This window comes from Simochromis diagramma, unplaced genomic scaffold (assembly GCF_900408965.1).
Source record: "Simochromis diagramma unplaced genomic scaffold, fSimDia1.1 OVJJ01000497.1, whole genome shotgun sequence".
NCBI classification, from domain to species: domain Eukaryota; kingdom Metazoa; phylum Chordata; class Actinopteri; order Cichliformes; family Cichlidae; genus Simochromis; species Simochromis diagramma.
Window position 1 is genome coordinate 129,552 of NW_024386912.1, and position 16,599 is coordinate 146,150.

The following is a 16,599-nucleotide window of genomic DNA, read 5'->3' on the forward strand; positions in this document are numbered from 1 at the left end:
AGTCCGCTACACCAGTGATGGTGTGTGTCTTTGTGAAGGTAAGCATTCATTCTTAAATGTGAGGCGTCACCTTCAGGGCATTGATAACGGTCTCGATGTGTGTCTTGACCGCTTCGTGGGAAAACTCAGAGCTGGCCAGCGTACACATGCTCTCCAAAGCCAGGTAGCGCAGGTTCGTCTCTCTGTGCTGCAAGAACTGACCCAGCTGGTTGCAGGCTCGTACCAGGAGGTTTGGCTCGCTGAGTAGGAGACAGAAAAACTCCCTTCACTGACAGCCTGGTACAGTTCTGAGCAGCCAGTTAGCACAGAGTCATGGTTTGTGTCCGTTTTGGTTTTAAGGTGACGACTCGACCACCACGCTGCTGCTTCTAAGGTACTATAGACCAGCGGTGCCCAACCCCCGGGTCAGGGCCCGGTCCGTGAGTCGTTTGGTACCGGGCCGCGAGAGTTGAGGCTCCGCTGTGAAATTCATGGTTTTCAGGGTTTTTATCGTTAACTCTGTTCCCCTGGGTCTTTCCCGTGTTGTAGTTGTGCGTCTTATTTTGAAAGAAATATTTACGTGTTACCATAGCGACCAGAGAGCATTAAGGGGCAGAGAGGAGGACGTTACTCTCAGTGTTGTTGAAGCATTTGAGGAGCACGCTGCTAGCTCAGGTGGTAGAGCAGGTCATCCACTGATCGGAAGGTTGGTGGTTCGATTCCTGGCTTCCCCTAGTCTGCATGCCAAATATCCTTGGGCAAGATACTAACCCCAAATTGCTCTCCGATGCATCCATCGGAGTATGAATGTGTGTGAATGTTAGCTATGAAGCACTTAGAAAGATGTGATTGTGTGACTGGGTGAATGCACAGGTTGTGTGAAGCTTTGAGCGCTCAGATGAGTAGAAAAGCGCCATATAAGAACCAGTTCATTTACCCTTTACCAATAAAGTTACACAATTACTCAGTTAATTTGTTTATTATGATATTTACAAAATACCACAGTTTTTATCTTGGTCGTATTTATTTTGTCGTATTTATCCGCCTTAAAGGCCGGTCTGTGGTGCATTAAAGGCCGCTGCTGTAGACTATAGAGAACTGATGATTTTCACTCAGCACAGGCATCATCTTTAACTTCTACGTATGTAATGTTGTTAAATAACTGCGCAGAATAATATAAAACCTCTATGAATATACCATAAAGAAAGACTTAATCAGAATGTGGGGCTTTAAACCTGCTTCACACATACAGAGGACCAGACCATGACTGTACAGAGGTTCATCTACATATTTCTGTCTTACTATAAGAAGAAGAAGGGCAGTTCTAACAGTGTGCCATCCTTAGTAGTAGTAAATGTAAGAAATCTGTCAGCAGGGTTTAAATGAGAAGAAATCAGATTAACATTGTCCATTCAATGTTTTCTGAAGTGAAGAAGCTGCTTGGATGAGAAATGAAACATTCTGGGCTTTTCTATAGTACACTGTGGAAACTGTCATTTAATTGTTTATCTATTAATGAATTACTTTGGTGTCGTTTGGTTACTGGAGGAGGAAAAGTTAAGAAAAACACATTTTAAAGTCTCACATGTCTGCCCAGAGCAGTCCAGCAGTCTGGGCTGGAGTCTGTGGGCTGAGTCGGACCCCCGGGCATACATCTCACACCCCTGTTCTAGCAGACCCTGTGCACACCCACCTGGGAGGAGATCCCCCGGACACCACCTGTTGTCTCATTAGGAGCACGCCCCATCGTTGTTAGGCATGCATGTCAGCACACGAGGGCCAAACACATTACCATGTAACATGTGAAAAAGGACTAGTATGCCATTTCTTCACTGGCTTTGTGGGTTGTGTATATATTACCTTTATCATGTTCTTTAGTGGTATGGATTCTCTTTGTATTCATAAAGTAGTCGTACTATAATTCTTACTAAAAATATCACTATTAGATCTATTAGTAAAAGTACTCCCCTTAATGAACAATACATAAATAATAACTGTACCTCAGACTCACAGGGCCCAAAGTGTGATCAGTGAGAGATGCACAGAACAATTTCAGGATGTATCCATGCTGGTCAAATTTAGAGGGTTTGCAGTTGTTACAGGCTGTGAATGTGCTGAGGAGATGATCTGCGTTTAGGTGACATTAAATATGTAGACTCAGCCTGCTGACTGCATTTATTCTCCAGCAGCTCAAAGTCTTTTAAAATAAAATTGTTACAACAGAATGACGCCTGTTTTTCCCACATTAAAAAAAATCTTTGGTCCAAGTTAATTGTTGAGAGCTACATTAGTGCTACATTAGTGTTACATTCGAGCTACATTCGAGCTACATTAGTGCTACATTAGAGTTAAAATAGTGTTACATTAGAGTTAAAATAGTGTTACATTAGAGCTACATTAGAGCTACATTAGAGTTACATTAGTGCTACATTAGAGTTACATTAGAGTTAAAATAGTGTTACATTAGTGCTACATTAGTGCTACATTAGTGCTACATTAGTGTCACATTAGAGTCACATTAGAGTCACATTAGAGTCACAGCTCATCTTCTCTGCTGGGTGTTTAACAAGCAACACTGATGGTGCCACAGGAAACTGTTATCGATGACGAGCTTTGCTGGCTCACCTGTCAGAACTGGAATCACTTACACCAGAATGTGTTACAAACATACACAGGTAGACTGCATGCACACACATCAGTAATTACACACTTATTTACAGTGTCATTACAGCATGAGCAGCACAGGCTGGCAGCCGACTGCACTTAGATTAAATGTGTGGCGCGAGTTAGCGTGCATTCTTTAAACTCGAGTGATAACAGTTCATTTCAATAATAAGTCAGTGAGGATGCTACAGACAGTACTCACCTGTCATAGTGGATGATAAGTGAAATAGCCTCAAACAGGATGGCATTTTTAGCATTTGAGTGCTGCACCTTCTTTGACTTTGGTGGCTCCTGGGCCTTATTAAGAATGGTCTCCAGACACTCTACCAGACGGCCCTTGACAGCACCATCTTCCGGTGGAGGGTAACACTGCAGCAAGCGCAACAGCTTGCAGGAAAGCCAGGGTGCCGGCACAAAATAGTAGGTGTAATCCTGCAGATCGGTGGAGGCTGACGAAACGATCTGGAGAACAAACAGTATTTATCATTGAGATGAAACAGTCTGCAGAGCATCTGCGTGGAAGCCTGCTCTCAACCGTGCAGTAAAACCTTGGGCCCTGTAACAGCAGAACCTTCCCGGTCGAACCCACTGGCTGGCCTTTCTGTGTGGAGTGTGGCTCCCCCCACAGTCCAAACACCGTCAGTGGTTCCCAAACTTTTTTTGCTAGGCCCCCTTTGTTTCACAAGAAACCCCCCCCGCACAAACACATCCTCCAACCACACACGCCCATATTTTGCCCCGTTGTGGTTTATTTCACACCTCAAACATTTAGTAAACACATAAGCAAATACAAGTAATCTGCAATAAATTACAGGTAGTAAGAAAATAAACTACTAACTCTTTTACGCTACGTCTGCACCTACACGGGTATTTTTGAACACGCAGCTGTTTCGTCCACGTAAACGGCGTTTCGAATCACCGAAAACGGAGATTTTTTAAAACTCCTTTTTTTGCGTTTATGTGTGGACGAGGAATACAGAGTTCGTCACGCAACGTCAAAGGTATGTGCCTTTTTCACGTCACGCTGTGCGCCACGTTATTGTTTACATGAGATGAATTGCAGAATGGCAGATAGAGACAAAATACTGTTAATCTGACTGTCTGCAGGTTTTACACGCAGTTACTGTCCCTCCATTTACAAAGGCAGAGGCGTCACGGTGTCATTATTTTACATGTAGTTGTTTTTTTCCTGAGTAATAATGTTCAACATTGCATCAATACATTTTTCAAAAAATGTCTCTCTGTGCAAAATGGGTTTAAAAACATAAACAGCTGTGGGATCCTGTTTGTCTGTGATTTGAACCGAGGGAACAAATCGTGGCAGGATCAGCCTGATGTTATTTGTATCCTGCTGTAACTTTACTGTATAAAGAGCAAACATCTCCAACATGTCAGGAGTAGAAAATCAAGAATGTGGGATCCTGTTTGTCCGTGATTTAAACAGCCCAGCGCTGCTCCCGACGAAGGAAAGACCAATCCTGCAGGGAGACCTACCTCAGCACCTGTGCAGGTGAAACCAAAGGGCAGATTTGCTTCACCATGTTTTCTAGTCTTTGGCTTGGAAGGAAATTGGTTTGGAAACATATTCAGCGATGCTTCATCTCCTGCTTTGTGTTTGTGTGGGCGCCGTGCTAGCAGTGTCCAAGCGTTTTTGGGGTTTTTTCCCCTTTTCATACCGCACCCCCCTGCAATGGCTCTGGGGGCCCCCTAGGGGGCGCGCCCCACACTTTGGGAAGCTCTGGGTTAAGTGGTGATTGTAAATTGGTGCGAATGTGCGGTGTGAGTGGTTGTCTGCCTCTCTGTGTTAACTCGTGACAAACTAACCACGAGTTGGGATCTTCTCCTAACTGATTTATGAATGCAGCACTGTTGATTTGGATCTGCTGTGCAACACCATCGAGAAGCTGCTGGTTCACTCAGCTCTGCAGGTGGAGGGTGCCTTTCTGCTACTGCTGGTGGAGAAGTGTACACGGCATATTTGAACAACAAACAGGAATAAATGAGGGATAAAAAACCAGTGTGTGTTTTTCACCCCTCTTATTCACCAAACGCTGTGGCCGTTGTTCATCAGTATTAAATATCCCAGATATCCATGTGGATTTACTGTGCAGGAGGCCATAGTCTGTCTGTGTATTTATCTGGGAGGCTCCCTTGTTTCTTTGCGAGTAGAAAGAAGAAGCGGCTTAAATCTAACGGCCAGTCAGCGGGTCCAACCCTGCAGGTTCAGCTTCAACACGTGACTGACTCGGTACATCTGGGAATCCTGAGCTAACACTGAGACTAATGAGCAGCATCAACAGTGAGAGTTACAAACATGAACATTTTACATACAATTGTTTCTGACACTCACCCTGCTGAGGCGGGAGACGGCGAGGGAAACGCACGTCTTAAACTCGTCTGGATTCTTCTGGCTCAGGCAGGTGATGAGGGAGATGGCTGCTGTCACTACACCCTAACCCCACCCACAAAGAGAAAATGAGTAACCGCACCGATTCATCACAGCGGAGACAACTGGTACATCACAACATGTTTCAGTGGCTCATTGAAAAACAGACAAATGCAGGCAGAACATTTAATCATGTGAAAACAAAGTGCAGGACTCTGAAGTGTTACAGGGTTCATTCAGTCATTGTTCTCATTGTTTTACAGTCAAAACGTTCCGGTAAAAACAAATACCACCGCTGCTTTGGCGCCTATACAGACTTATGCTGAGTCACTAACTCAGTTCAATTTATATTGTACCAAGTCTGAACAACAGCTGCCTCAACAGAGTTCATGTCAGAAGATAAAAAAGCTACAATATCAGAAGGAAACCCAACGATCGCCCTGTGAAAAAGCACTTGGCGATAGTGGGAAGGACAAACTCCCTTTTGACAGACAGAACCCTCCGGCAGAGCCAGGCTCAGGGAGGGACAGACATCCACCCTGTCGGTCGGGTGAGGGGAATAAACTGGCCAGAAGGAAAACTACAGGGGATGTACAAGGATGTACCGTCCACTCGGTTCCTTAAGGAGCTTTTTTGTGTTGTTTGGCTAGCGGCACTGAAACAGCTGTGATGTTCGTTTTAGTGAAGCTCTTTATGAATGAGAAGAGTGTGGAGGAGAGCCTGGTCAGGTGACAGGATGGAGTCAGGAACAGATTTTTCCTGGTGTGGCCAGATGTACGAGCGGCACAATCGGCTGCTGCGATCAGCTCTATCTTATGAACAGAACAATCTTTCTTTTTCCAAGAACATCACACCACAAACAGAACTACGATTCTTAGCGAAATCCATCAGCACGTCTGTAGGGAAAGTAGGTTTGTGTGTGTGATGGGGTGATGGAGTAAGACCTCCCCAAACACCAGCAGCTGTTTGGCTGTGCTTGGGTTACTATAAAAGTGATCGCTTAGACTGATTTAGGTTTTAGTCTCCTTATATCCCACTGAGTTATGGTTCTGTCACTAGTTAGCTAACATAAACAAATCTAAGTGTATGTTACCATCAACCAGCCAACCCGATGAAGTCACGCTCAGCACTGGCACAAGATGGCGCTCAACATGTTTGAAAGCCTTTAAGCTCTGGGAACCTCCATGCTCGGATTGGTTAGTTCGTATTCATCTCTGGCTCTCTTCCACAGCGTGTCTTTGGCCTCCTCATGTAACCACCAGTCACAGCAGATGGCCCCGCCCCTCGCTAAGCCTGGTTATACCGGACCTTTCCTCCTATTCAAAGAGTTTTTCCTTCCCTCCGTCACCAAGTGCTCTCCCACAGGGGGATGTCTGATTGTTGGAGGGGTTTCTCTACATCACTGTAGGGACTTACAATATAAAGTGCTGTTTTTGTGATTTAGCACAATGTAAATAAAACTGAAATGAACCAATGACATGTCCACAGGTGCTCAGCTGGGCTGAAAGGTTAGGATTTACATGACCTAGGATATTATCCTTCTTAGAGTATTTACTGAGTTCTAATGCTCTAATGAGAAGTCACTGTCGACAGGAAGGAACACTGAGCAGAACAAGCGGCCCACGCGATGCTAAGTCCTCCACAGCATGAAGGGTCCTGCTGCTGAATGACCTCTGTGCTCTTACCATGTGTTGATCGTTGAGTAAGTGCACTACACGGGACGTCCATTCACCCATCAGCACCAAGTCGGGAGAAGTCTTATAGAGCCGCAGCAGACAAAGGGCCGCTGACTGTTTCACACTGTCCATCGTATCACTGCGTTGCATCACATTCACAGTATCACAGTTAACAGGAGTTAATCTAAAATAAGTACAAAAACAACCCAGCAACAGTGAAGCATCAAAAACTTACCCTGCAACCAGTATCCGAGGGATCTCACTGGCAAAGGCTTCAGCCATCTCACGGCTTCCCACGTTCGCAATACAGTGAAGCGCCAGGCACATGAAGGTGGGGTTGCGGCTGGACAGGTCGTTCTTGATGGCGTTGTTGATCAGACGGATTAGCTCACTATTGCTATTCACCAGCACTGAGATGAACAGGTAGCCCTGGACAAATCAACATCGACAGTAACAGTGAGTGGTTTTCAAACACAGCGTCCCACAGCGTGTGCTCTGCATGTGTCACAACTTTGTGGACTAAGCAGTTTACACCAGCTGCTGTGTCACCCACGTTGTGTTATGATGTTAGTATACTCACAGGTTAACAGGAGCTGTGTCCCAAAACCTAAGCCGCATCCTTCGGAGGACCCGGCCTTTGCGGTCTACGTGGGCCGGGTCCTTCGAAGACCGAGAAGGCCGGAAGTGCGAGGCTGTGAAATTAGACGGTCTAGCCTTCAGATCAGCGTCACCGCTGTCTCAGTGGAGTTTAATAAACTCGGCCGTCTGCTCCTTGCTGTCTAAAATATAACAGGACACTGGAGTAAACTCTCGACCGTCTCACACTTCTGTTTAATCAGTTTTCTGTTTGACGTTTATTCAGCGGTGTGAAAACCACCCGATGGGTTAATAAAGTTTTATTTTACCTAATAACTTTAATCTCAGCCAAACTGATTTACTCAGGAACCAATCAAACACTGAAAAAAGCCCAACAATAACATTTTTAAGTTATCTGAGTGACTCATATATCATGTTTAACCTGAGTAGCCAAAGACAGCGCGGTCTGAAAACGATGAAGCTGGGAGTTCGTTGTTCTTAGCGGCTTCAGTGACCCTCGACCTCCCGGTCAACTGTCGAGCTAGTGGGTAACAGACGTCTCCGAAAACGTCGGCGCACTTTTGCAAATATGCGATGTTTTGATAAACCGAGCAGATATTTGAAGTTTACACAGATTCATTCTCGCCTGAAAATATGTTAAACGTTTATTTTGTGACCCAGAAAGATTAATAACAGTAATATTAAAACTAACTAGCTGCCGCCATTGTTGGAAACTGGAATGGTGGGCCACGAAGGACACACCCGACCCATCCTTCAAATTCGGGGAAATGATGGACGGATTTGTCGGCCGCATTTGAAGGAGTCGACGAACTGGGACAGCCTTCATCGCCTGGCTGTGACGTAATCGGCCTACAAATGCGGCCTCAGGAGGACGCGGCCGACGTTTTGGGACACAGCGAGAGTATCAGGTGTCATGTGAAACTAACGAGCTGTGACACAAATGACCAGCTGACGCCTGTTACCGGTTTGGCACCGGTATCGGATAAAACCTAAATGATACCCATCCCTAGCTACGTGTGCTCTCACACCTGCAGTTGAACACCTGCACCGAGACCCTTTGAAGCTGGTCTCAGTACGGCTCCAAAGGAACTCCAGAGCCGTTTGTTTATTGTGTGAACGTGATCCGAGCCCAGGTGTACGCTGCAACACTGTGTGAAACAAACCACAGGAAGTGCTACAGGTTTACACACTTGTTTGTAAACTTGGTAGAAATCAAAGTTCCCAGCTCGGATCAGGGTGAAGGTCTGGAGCTTATTAGCGGTCGTGTTGAGTCAGTCGCAGCCGTCACTTCTCAAACCACATGGATCCTGAATCATCCTTATTCTGCTAACTAAACATTTCCTGTTCCTGAGGAAACTCTCCACACCCCACAGTCAGGAAATGAAAATGTCTCAGCAGCAGAAGGATTTGTTCTGCAAACATTTACTTCAGTTTTTTCAAACAGCATTTCAAAGAATACATGAATCCACACAGGGCTTCATGTTTTTTCCTAAAATGTAAGTATAAATAAAAACACCCTGGAAAAGCGTGCGGCGGTGACGAATCACAGCTGCTAGTGACGTGAACTAAAGGACTACCACGTTAGCTACGTCACAAATAATCTAATTCTGGTTTTATTCAACAAAACAGGGAAATGATGCTGTCAACACTCTCACGTCTTATATCTGGTGAGCCTCAACGGGTCAGGGATCGGGTGTTTGAGTCCCTCCTGTACACTGGAGCAAAAGTGGGCCAGCTGTGAACGCTTGGTCACAGTGTTTAGTGGACACGTGAAAAGTGGAAATGCAGCCCATGTTCATACAGCACTTTTATACTGCTACGTAGCACTCAAAGGGCTTTTATACTACACACACACACACACACACACACAGCTTTATACAAATGCTAGTAGTGCAACACTTGCATGCATCTCACACACTGACATGCATTTAAAGAACAAGACTACAACGCTGTGAAAGACTTACAATCTGTTTCTCTGTGTACTTGTTGGAGCTCAGCAGGTTGACGGCCTCCATGTGTCCAAAGTCAATGTCATGGCCAAGCAGAAAGATAAAGAGCAGCTTGCAGACATACTTCTTCTTGCTGTAGCCATCCAAAGCCTTGTCCCCTTTGAACTTGGAGCGGATGTTGGCCAGCTCTTTATTAATCCGTTTGATCTCAGCCTCCTTGCTCTTACCTGATAAGGTTAAAAACACAAAGACACTCGTGTAGCATCAGCATTCAGAGGTGGACAGATCTGGCTACTGAAGGCAACTTTAAGATCGCGCAAACCAGCAGCAGCTAATCGTGAGACCGTTTTCATTTTTCTTTGACTGAAACTATTTGACAAAATGTTTGGATAACTACGGAGCCCTGCAAGGGACATGGGAGAAAAAAATTAAGATGAACTTTTGCGAGATCTCACAAAACGTCGAGCTGGTGGGTAACAGACGTCTCCAAAAACTTCGAGCACTTTTGCAAATATGCGACGTCTTGAGATGAGATGATGAGATGAGATAGCCTTTATTTGTCAGTTGCAGGTCTTTTGCCCACAACCGAGATGACAGACCTTGCCAACTGTACATACAACACAAACATCACATTGGGGAGACAGGTCAGGCCAGGTAGCGAGGAAAAAAAACATTGAAATGTGTAACACAGAAGGATAATACAGGAATGCACAGGTATCAACACACCACAGCACAATAAACACAGACAGCAACATGGGAAAGAGTTCCAGTGTGTACATCTGATCTGGGACCGAGCAGATATTTGAAGTTTACACAGCTACATTCTCGCCTGAAAATATCTTTAAAGTTTATTTTGTGACCCAGAAAGAGTAATATTAAAACTAAGCCTTCGAATTGGGACAGCCTTCGTCACCTGGCTCGTCACCTATCCCAGGACTGCAGTCAATTCCAGTTTCCAACAATGGTTTAATATTACTCTTACTGCGGTGTTAAGCAATGCAGTTGAAAAATTTGGGTGCACCTAACTTTTGTGCTGATGTGCCTAAGAGAAAAAGTTAGGCACACCGGTGCAACCGTGGCAAAGAGTTAGTCTAGAGCAGCGGTCTCCAACCTTTTTTGCGCCACGGACCAGTTTATGCCCAACAATATTTTCATGGACCGGCCTTTAAGGTGTCGCGGATAAATACAACAAAATAAAACTAAAAAAAGAAGGTTTATTCATAACACACGTGAAAAGACCCAGGAAAACCGAGTTAACGATAAAAACGATAACAAAATAACACTGAAAACAAATAAAAACCCTGAAAACCACACATTTCACACCTGAGCCTCAACTCTCGCGGCCCGGTACCAAACGACTCATGGACCGGTACCGGTCCGAGGCCCGGGGGTTGGGGACCGCTGGTCTAGAGCCCTGCCCTAGACTTGTATTTTTGACATTAATGGTAAGACGGAGGTGAGTTGTGTGCTTCCGTTTCTTAGATTGTATCTCTGTAGCTGCCATCAGCTGCCACGTGTCCCCTGCTGGGACTATACACACGGTCTGATTAAGAAATTCCTCATATAAGGAATTCCAACAGGTGGTTGGTCATGCATTAGTGTAGGGTCCACCTGATTTGGTGAGGGTGGATGTGGATTTATGAAGCCTTGCAAGAACTCTGTCAATGTTTGTGACCAAGTCTAGGTTATCCCCACAACATGGGAACCAATGTAATCCTCTATAAAGGCTGTCTGGTTGTCTGATGGCTCCTACTTTTCTATTGCCCAACTTCCACACATCTTATGTGGTCTGTGTTCAAGCCACTGCAGCCTAAAGCGGGAAAAACAAACAAAAAGCCCTCCACCTGCTAGCAGATGTACCTACGGTATGAAAAAGAAACCCCTAGGAAACACTTTTCTCATCTTATTATGCTCACAAGATTTGAAACAACACTTGACTTCTGACCGTGACACTAAAATGTCCCCTCAAAGGTGGGTGTCCACAATATCCAGCCTTTCACAGCTGAGCGCCTCTATCGCTGGTTTTTGGTATAAAAACAAACAATTTTCAATTGTTGGGAAACAAACCCAAAAATGGAAAGTGTGAAAGCCTTTGTGTGAGTCTTCACCATAAATTCAACAAAGTTTACAGTGTAAACAAAGCAGAACAAAAGTAAAACTGACAACCGCTTATTGTCCAAGGGGAACAGAGGGTCCACGACGGGCACTACGGCCTAAACGGAGTTGGCAGTTAGTCGTCTGTATGAATCAGACCTGCGACCTGTGCAACTGCTGTTGACCTTTCATGTTTTCTGTCAAAACACGGATGGAACGAGCTCGACCGACTTTATAATGACCATGTTTTTACAGCTATGAAGCCACTATGTTTCTGCAGGATTTCTATTGTTTTATCGCTCAGCTCTAACTGCAAGACAAAAAGCAGGAATTACTTTACTCCATTCAACACACTGTTAAATTAACTGTGTGATGACTCCCGTCGTTGCTGTTCTACTATGTTTCCATCAGGAACATGTGCCAGCTGTCATGGAGTGAGAAGCAGGGTAGACCCTGGGCCAGGCTGCCGATCTGTAAAACTAAAACTGAAGTGAACAAATAAAGTCCAACTGAAAGAGCGCAGACTGGACTGGAGCCAACGACTCTCAGTGTTACCAACAGCACCGCTGTGCACCTGCTAGCATGTTATTAAAGAAATGCATTAAAAAACTGAAATAAATACTGGAGGCTGTTTGTTAGTGTCGGTTTAACAGAATGATACTCTGACTTGCTCTCACTATCCATCATTTATTCAATGTTCTGCACCCCAGCAAATGAATAAACTCTTGTTTGGACGAGTGTCCCCATGAAGTCAAACAGGCTGGGATGAGTGAGGTCAGTTAGAGAGCCTGCATACTGGATGAACATTCAGGCTCGCTCACCACTGATATTTGACATTGGTGTGTTGATAAAGTATCGCAAAAGGAAGATGACACATTTCTGTATCAATCTTTAGTCTCGCTCTGCTGTGAGCTCACATAGATGAACTGGAAGGCTTTGGGATGTTCCTGCAGAAAAAAAATATCCCATTTTAAAATTGATTCAGTAAGATCCCCACGAGGAGTTTCCTCAAATACAAAGCCTCACAATGTTGCCAAATACCTGGCTTCAGCTGGGTTCAGGCTACGGCCCATCTTGGGACATTACACGACCAGATTTCACAACAACAACTTCCTGTTTCATGGCAAAATCTCCATGCCACTTTTACTTTACAATATGAAGCAACTATTGTTTTCAATTGGCGCCATGTTCATAAAATTGAATTGAACTATAAGTGCTGAGGCCCTATCAAACAGAACAGACACAACAGCGTCCTGATCATGATTTTGGCCATAATTAACCGAACATGATCAAACGATACTGAAAACACATGTTCTGCCACAACAAGCTCTCCCTAAACCACTGCCTGACCATGTGCCTGCATTTGCCAATCACTGACCTAATTCGTGTTTAGTCTGAAGAAGTAACACTACAGTTAAAGACAGATCTACTTTCTGCTTAAACAGGTATAATGTTAAGCAACACTGGAACAGCAGAAGGCAAAGAGCTTGTCAGTAAGAGACATTTTTACCATGAAAAGCAATGATGATGATAAATGAATGGGATTTAATCATGGGTCATCCTGCAGCCCGCCTTCCTGCTCAAACAGAGATAGACGGCTACCAACCAGCATGGCTGATGAGTTAAAGCTTTCTAACTACCATCTGCCCAAGAAGTGGTACACTCCCCAACTGGCCAGGCAGCAGACAACTGTTTCTAACAGGCTTCCATTAGCACAGATACGCCTCATCCAATACCTCAAAATGAAATATAAAGACAAAAAACAACCAGTTGCACAGTCTGATTTACATAAGTGTGTTGCTGACATAACAAGACTGAAATTCATTCTCACAGGTTTTTGTCAATAACATTCCAATACAGCCTGTCATGTTATTACTATTTATTTCAAATGAGTATTTGATAACATGTAATCCAGTGCATTTCCCAAGGCTACAAATCACATGTGTTTGGAGATGTCTGCCTGCCTGATACAGCACGTTTGAAAACAAGTCATCTAGACGCCTCTGCAAATGTTTGCAATATTCGTCACTTTGAACATTTACACTAGTTGTTGGTCCACATTTTTATTTTCTGCTGAATTTCTCTTTAAATGTGCCCAAAAGGCAGAATAACACAGTGAAAGCTGGAGGTATCAAACATTCGACCATGAAGTAGCCATTACTGCCTGTCAGTGTAAGCCTGGAAGAACTGTCAGGTGTGCAGTGACAAGCACATCAAGCACTGACATGTGTAATCACAGCAAAAAGGAAACAGTAGATGGCAACTACTTCCTATATTCTTGTTACTACTCAGTAACAGTGAAAAGTGGTATTCTCATATCACTGGAATAAATATTACTAGGAAACTGACAAAAAGAGACATTTATATAAAACTTTGCAGTCAATTGCTGGATATATGTAGCATTTTGTTACACGTAATAGTATTGTTTATTATTATTTTTTATACTTTGCTCCTTTTGTTGTTGTTTTAAATACCAACCACTGGTTTCCGTGTGAGCTTCAGTCTTCCTTCCCTGCATGTGGAGCGTCCTGACACGACACTAAATTTCAATGAACTTTCGTCCCCGAGCTCTCCAACATGTACAACTACACAACAGGAAGCGTTTGATCAGCGCCGCCACTCCAAGCCTAACATCGTTTATTCTGTTCCTGCAGGTGACTTCACCACCGTCACGTTACTGTCAATACGTAAGAAATCATTGATTGTTCCACTAAACGTTACCAAGCTGATTTTTTAGATACAGCTTTCTGCGTCGAGGTTACCACATGACAACGCTGCATGACGTGTGAGACGATCACCAGCAACGACATTAGCCATGTCAACTTTGACGACACAATGAAATAACAACACATATGATGAAGAAGCATACAGAAATGTAACTCACAGTTTCTAATGTCCGAAATGAAAACAGCCAATCCGCGCATTCCATCTCCTTTCGACACAGCCGGCATGTCTGCAGGTTTCTGTCCTCACTCTGGCCTTCTCCGAAAAACACTGATGCCGGTCACCCTCTCACAGCGGACTGGAGTCGACGATGGCAAACTGGATGTTTAGTAGTAGCCGTTTGCCTGTCTGCAACTTTGTGACTGACTGCTGCCTACCAGGTTCGGTCGATGCTTTTAGGTGGGTAACTCAGGTAGCATTTACTAGATCCGCTGGATGGCAGTCTATCAACAAGTAGCGGGATAAGTTAACGTTATCCCTGTTAGCTGGCTTGTTTCCTTGGCTATGGCAAGCTAACGTTATTTCATTCAATCCTCATCTACCTTGGATTAGAAATTACGTATAACTCATACCACAACAATTTGCTAAAGATAAAAACGGCTACTGATAAATGTCTTAAAGCTAAATGCACTCAGACGTGTTAGTAAGAATGCTGTCCGAGAGTATATTGTTCAATTACTTCGAGTCACGTAACGTAAAGCTAGCTTAACAGCTAGCTAGCTGACTAGCAATATCATTCAAATACTGGAGCACATCACCGGTCGATCGGAATAACTCAGTAGAGCGTCTCAAATACCAACCAGCGGTAGGACTTCCTTGAGCTCTCTATTCGCGCACTAAATTTGGTTAAAAATATTATGTCCTGAATAGCTGATGTCCGCTCCAATTCGTTAGCCTGCACTGTACGGCTCGGATCAGGCTCGTGACAGCAGAATAACGTGACCGCGCAGCACTCCCGTGAACGCCTACGCTCCTTTTCGTCGTTCGAGTGGACCCTATTGCTGATTGGACAACTTGCGGCAATATGTGGCTGTACCGACACAGTGCAACTCTGCCATGAAGCCATTTGTATGGAAAACAGGCTACGACTGAGCGGCAGAGACGCCGGCCCGACGGAAGTATGCTAAAAGTAGGCTTTCGTATTAACAGTGCTAAGCTGTAGTGTCCAGTCGACAAGTGTTTTATTGTCATATACATATATGTGAGAACTGAAAACATCACATGCAAATGACATGCAGTTTCACCTGCACAGGTATTCATTGGTCCTCGTGCAATGAGATTCCTAGCACAGGTTTCCAGCTAATGTGTCTGTTTACCTGCACGTTTCCATTCAGGTATTTGGGAGCGGTGGCACTCAGATATGCCATCTTAGGACCGTTCAATGGACAGGGTCAAAAAGTGTCTAAACAAAGGCATTTGAAACCAATAACATGATCAGGTCTTAGATTCACAGCATTAGGACATTGATCTACAACAATGCTGCAGTTCTGTGGCAGCTGTCAGCAGATGGCTGCATAACATTTAGGATGCAACATGCAGCACTGAGCATCAATTAAAATGTTAATCATTAGATTGCACCACTAGTATGTCTGATACCAATTCAATTTTATTTATACAGCTCCAAATCACAGCAACAGTCGCCTCAAGGCACTTTATATAGTAAGGTCGACCCTACAAGAATACATACAGAGAAAAACCCAACAATCATATGACCCCCTATGAGCAAGCACTTTGGCGACAGTGGGAAGGAAAAACTCCCTTTTAACAGGAAGAAACCTCCGGCAGAACCAGGATCAGGGAGGGGCGGGGCCATCTGCTGTGATTGGTTGGGGTGAGAGAAGGAAGACAGGATAACGACATGCTGTGGAAGAGAGACAGAGGTTAATAACAGATATGATTCAATGCAGAGAGGTCTGTTAATACATAGTGAGTGAAGAAGAAATACCCAGTGCATCATGGGAATCCACCAGCAGCATAACTAAGGGAGGATTCAGGGTCACCTGGTCCAGCCCTAACTTTAGCAAAAAGGAAAGTTTGAAGCCTGATCTTGAAAGTAGAGATAGTGTCTGTCTCCTGAATCCAAACTGGAAGCTGGTTCCACAGAAGAGGGGCCTGAAAACTGAAGGCTCTGCCTCCCATTCTACTTTTAAATACTCTAGGCTCTATAATGTTGTACTGTGGACATTTATGTGCTTTCTGTGCAGAGGAGGTTTTTTTGTTTCCTGTTCTCATGCTGTCCTCCTGTAGCCCAGCATGAGTAGAGGTCTCTTTTTTTTCCTCTAGTTATATTTTATAGTTTGATGATTTAAAGTCTCACACACAACCCGTCGAAAGGGGAGGGGGGCCGGCTGCTTCCAGACCCAGATAGCAAGGAGACATTGAACTAATGTTGATTTTTCATCTGATCCATCAGAATCGTCAGGATTGAAATGTCAAAATCAGTGTTGAAAGAACATTAAAATACTGATGGAACCTGACACTGACAGTGAAATAACACTGATTCACCGTTGTTCTGTTATCGTTGATTGTT

At 44.3% G+C, this 16,599-nt stretch overlaps 1 protein-coding gene across 9 annotated transcripts in view; it reads right to left on the reverse strand.

Moving 5' to 3' along the window:
• ap2a1 (adaptor related protein complex 2 subunit alpha 1) overlaps positions 1–16,599 on the reverse strand; it is a 36,614-nt gene that overhangs the window by 15,607 nt on the left and 4,408 nt on the right. For 3 of the 9 annotated variants that reach the window (XM_040036304.1, XM_040036305.1, XM_040036303.1), the window contains exons 1-7: positions 14,230–15,146; positions 9,267–9,478; positions 6,941–7,134; positions 6,715–6,844; positions 4,994–5,095; positions 2,846–3,105; positions 71–239 (exon numbers count right to left, since the gene is read on the reverse strand). In XM_040036304.1, coding sequence (XP_039892238.1) covers positions 71–239; positions 2,846–3,105; positions 4,994–5,095; positions 6,715–6,844; positions 6,941–7,134; positions 9,267–9,478; positions 14,230–14,296 — 1,134 coding nt within the window. In that variant the 5' untranslated portion in view covers positions 14,297–15,146. Of the gene's footprint in view, positions 1–70; positions 240–2,845; positions 3,106–4,993; positions 5,096–6,714; positions 6,845–6,940; positions 7,135–9,266; positions 9,479–14,229; positions 15,148–16,599 lie in introns of those variants that run through there. The other 6 variants (XM_040036308.1, XM_040036306.1, XM_040036301.1 and 3 more) reach the window with 5 other exon arrangements.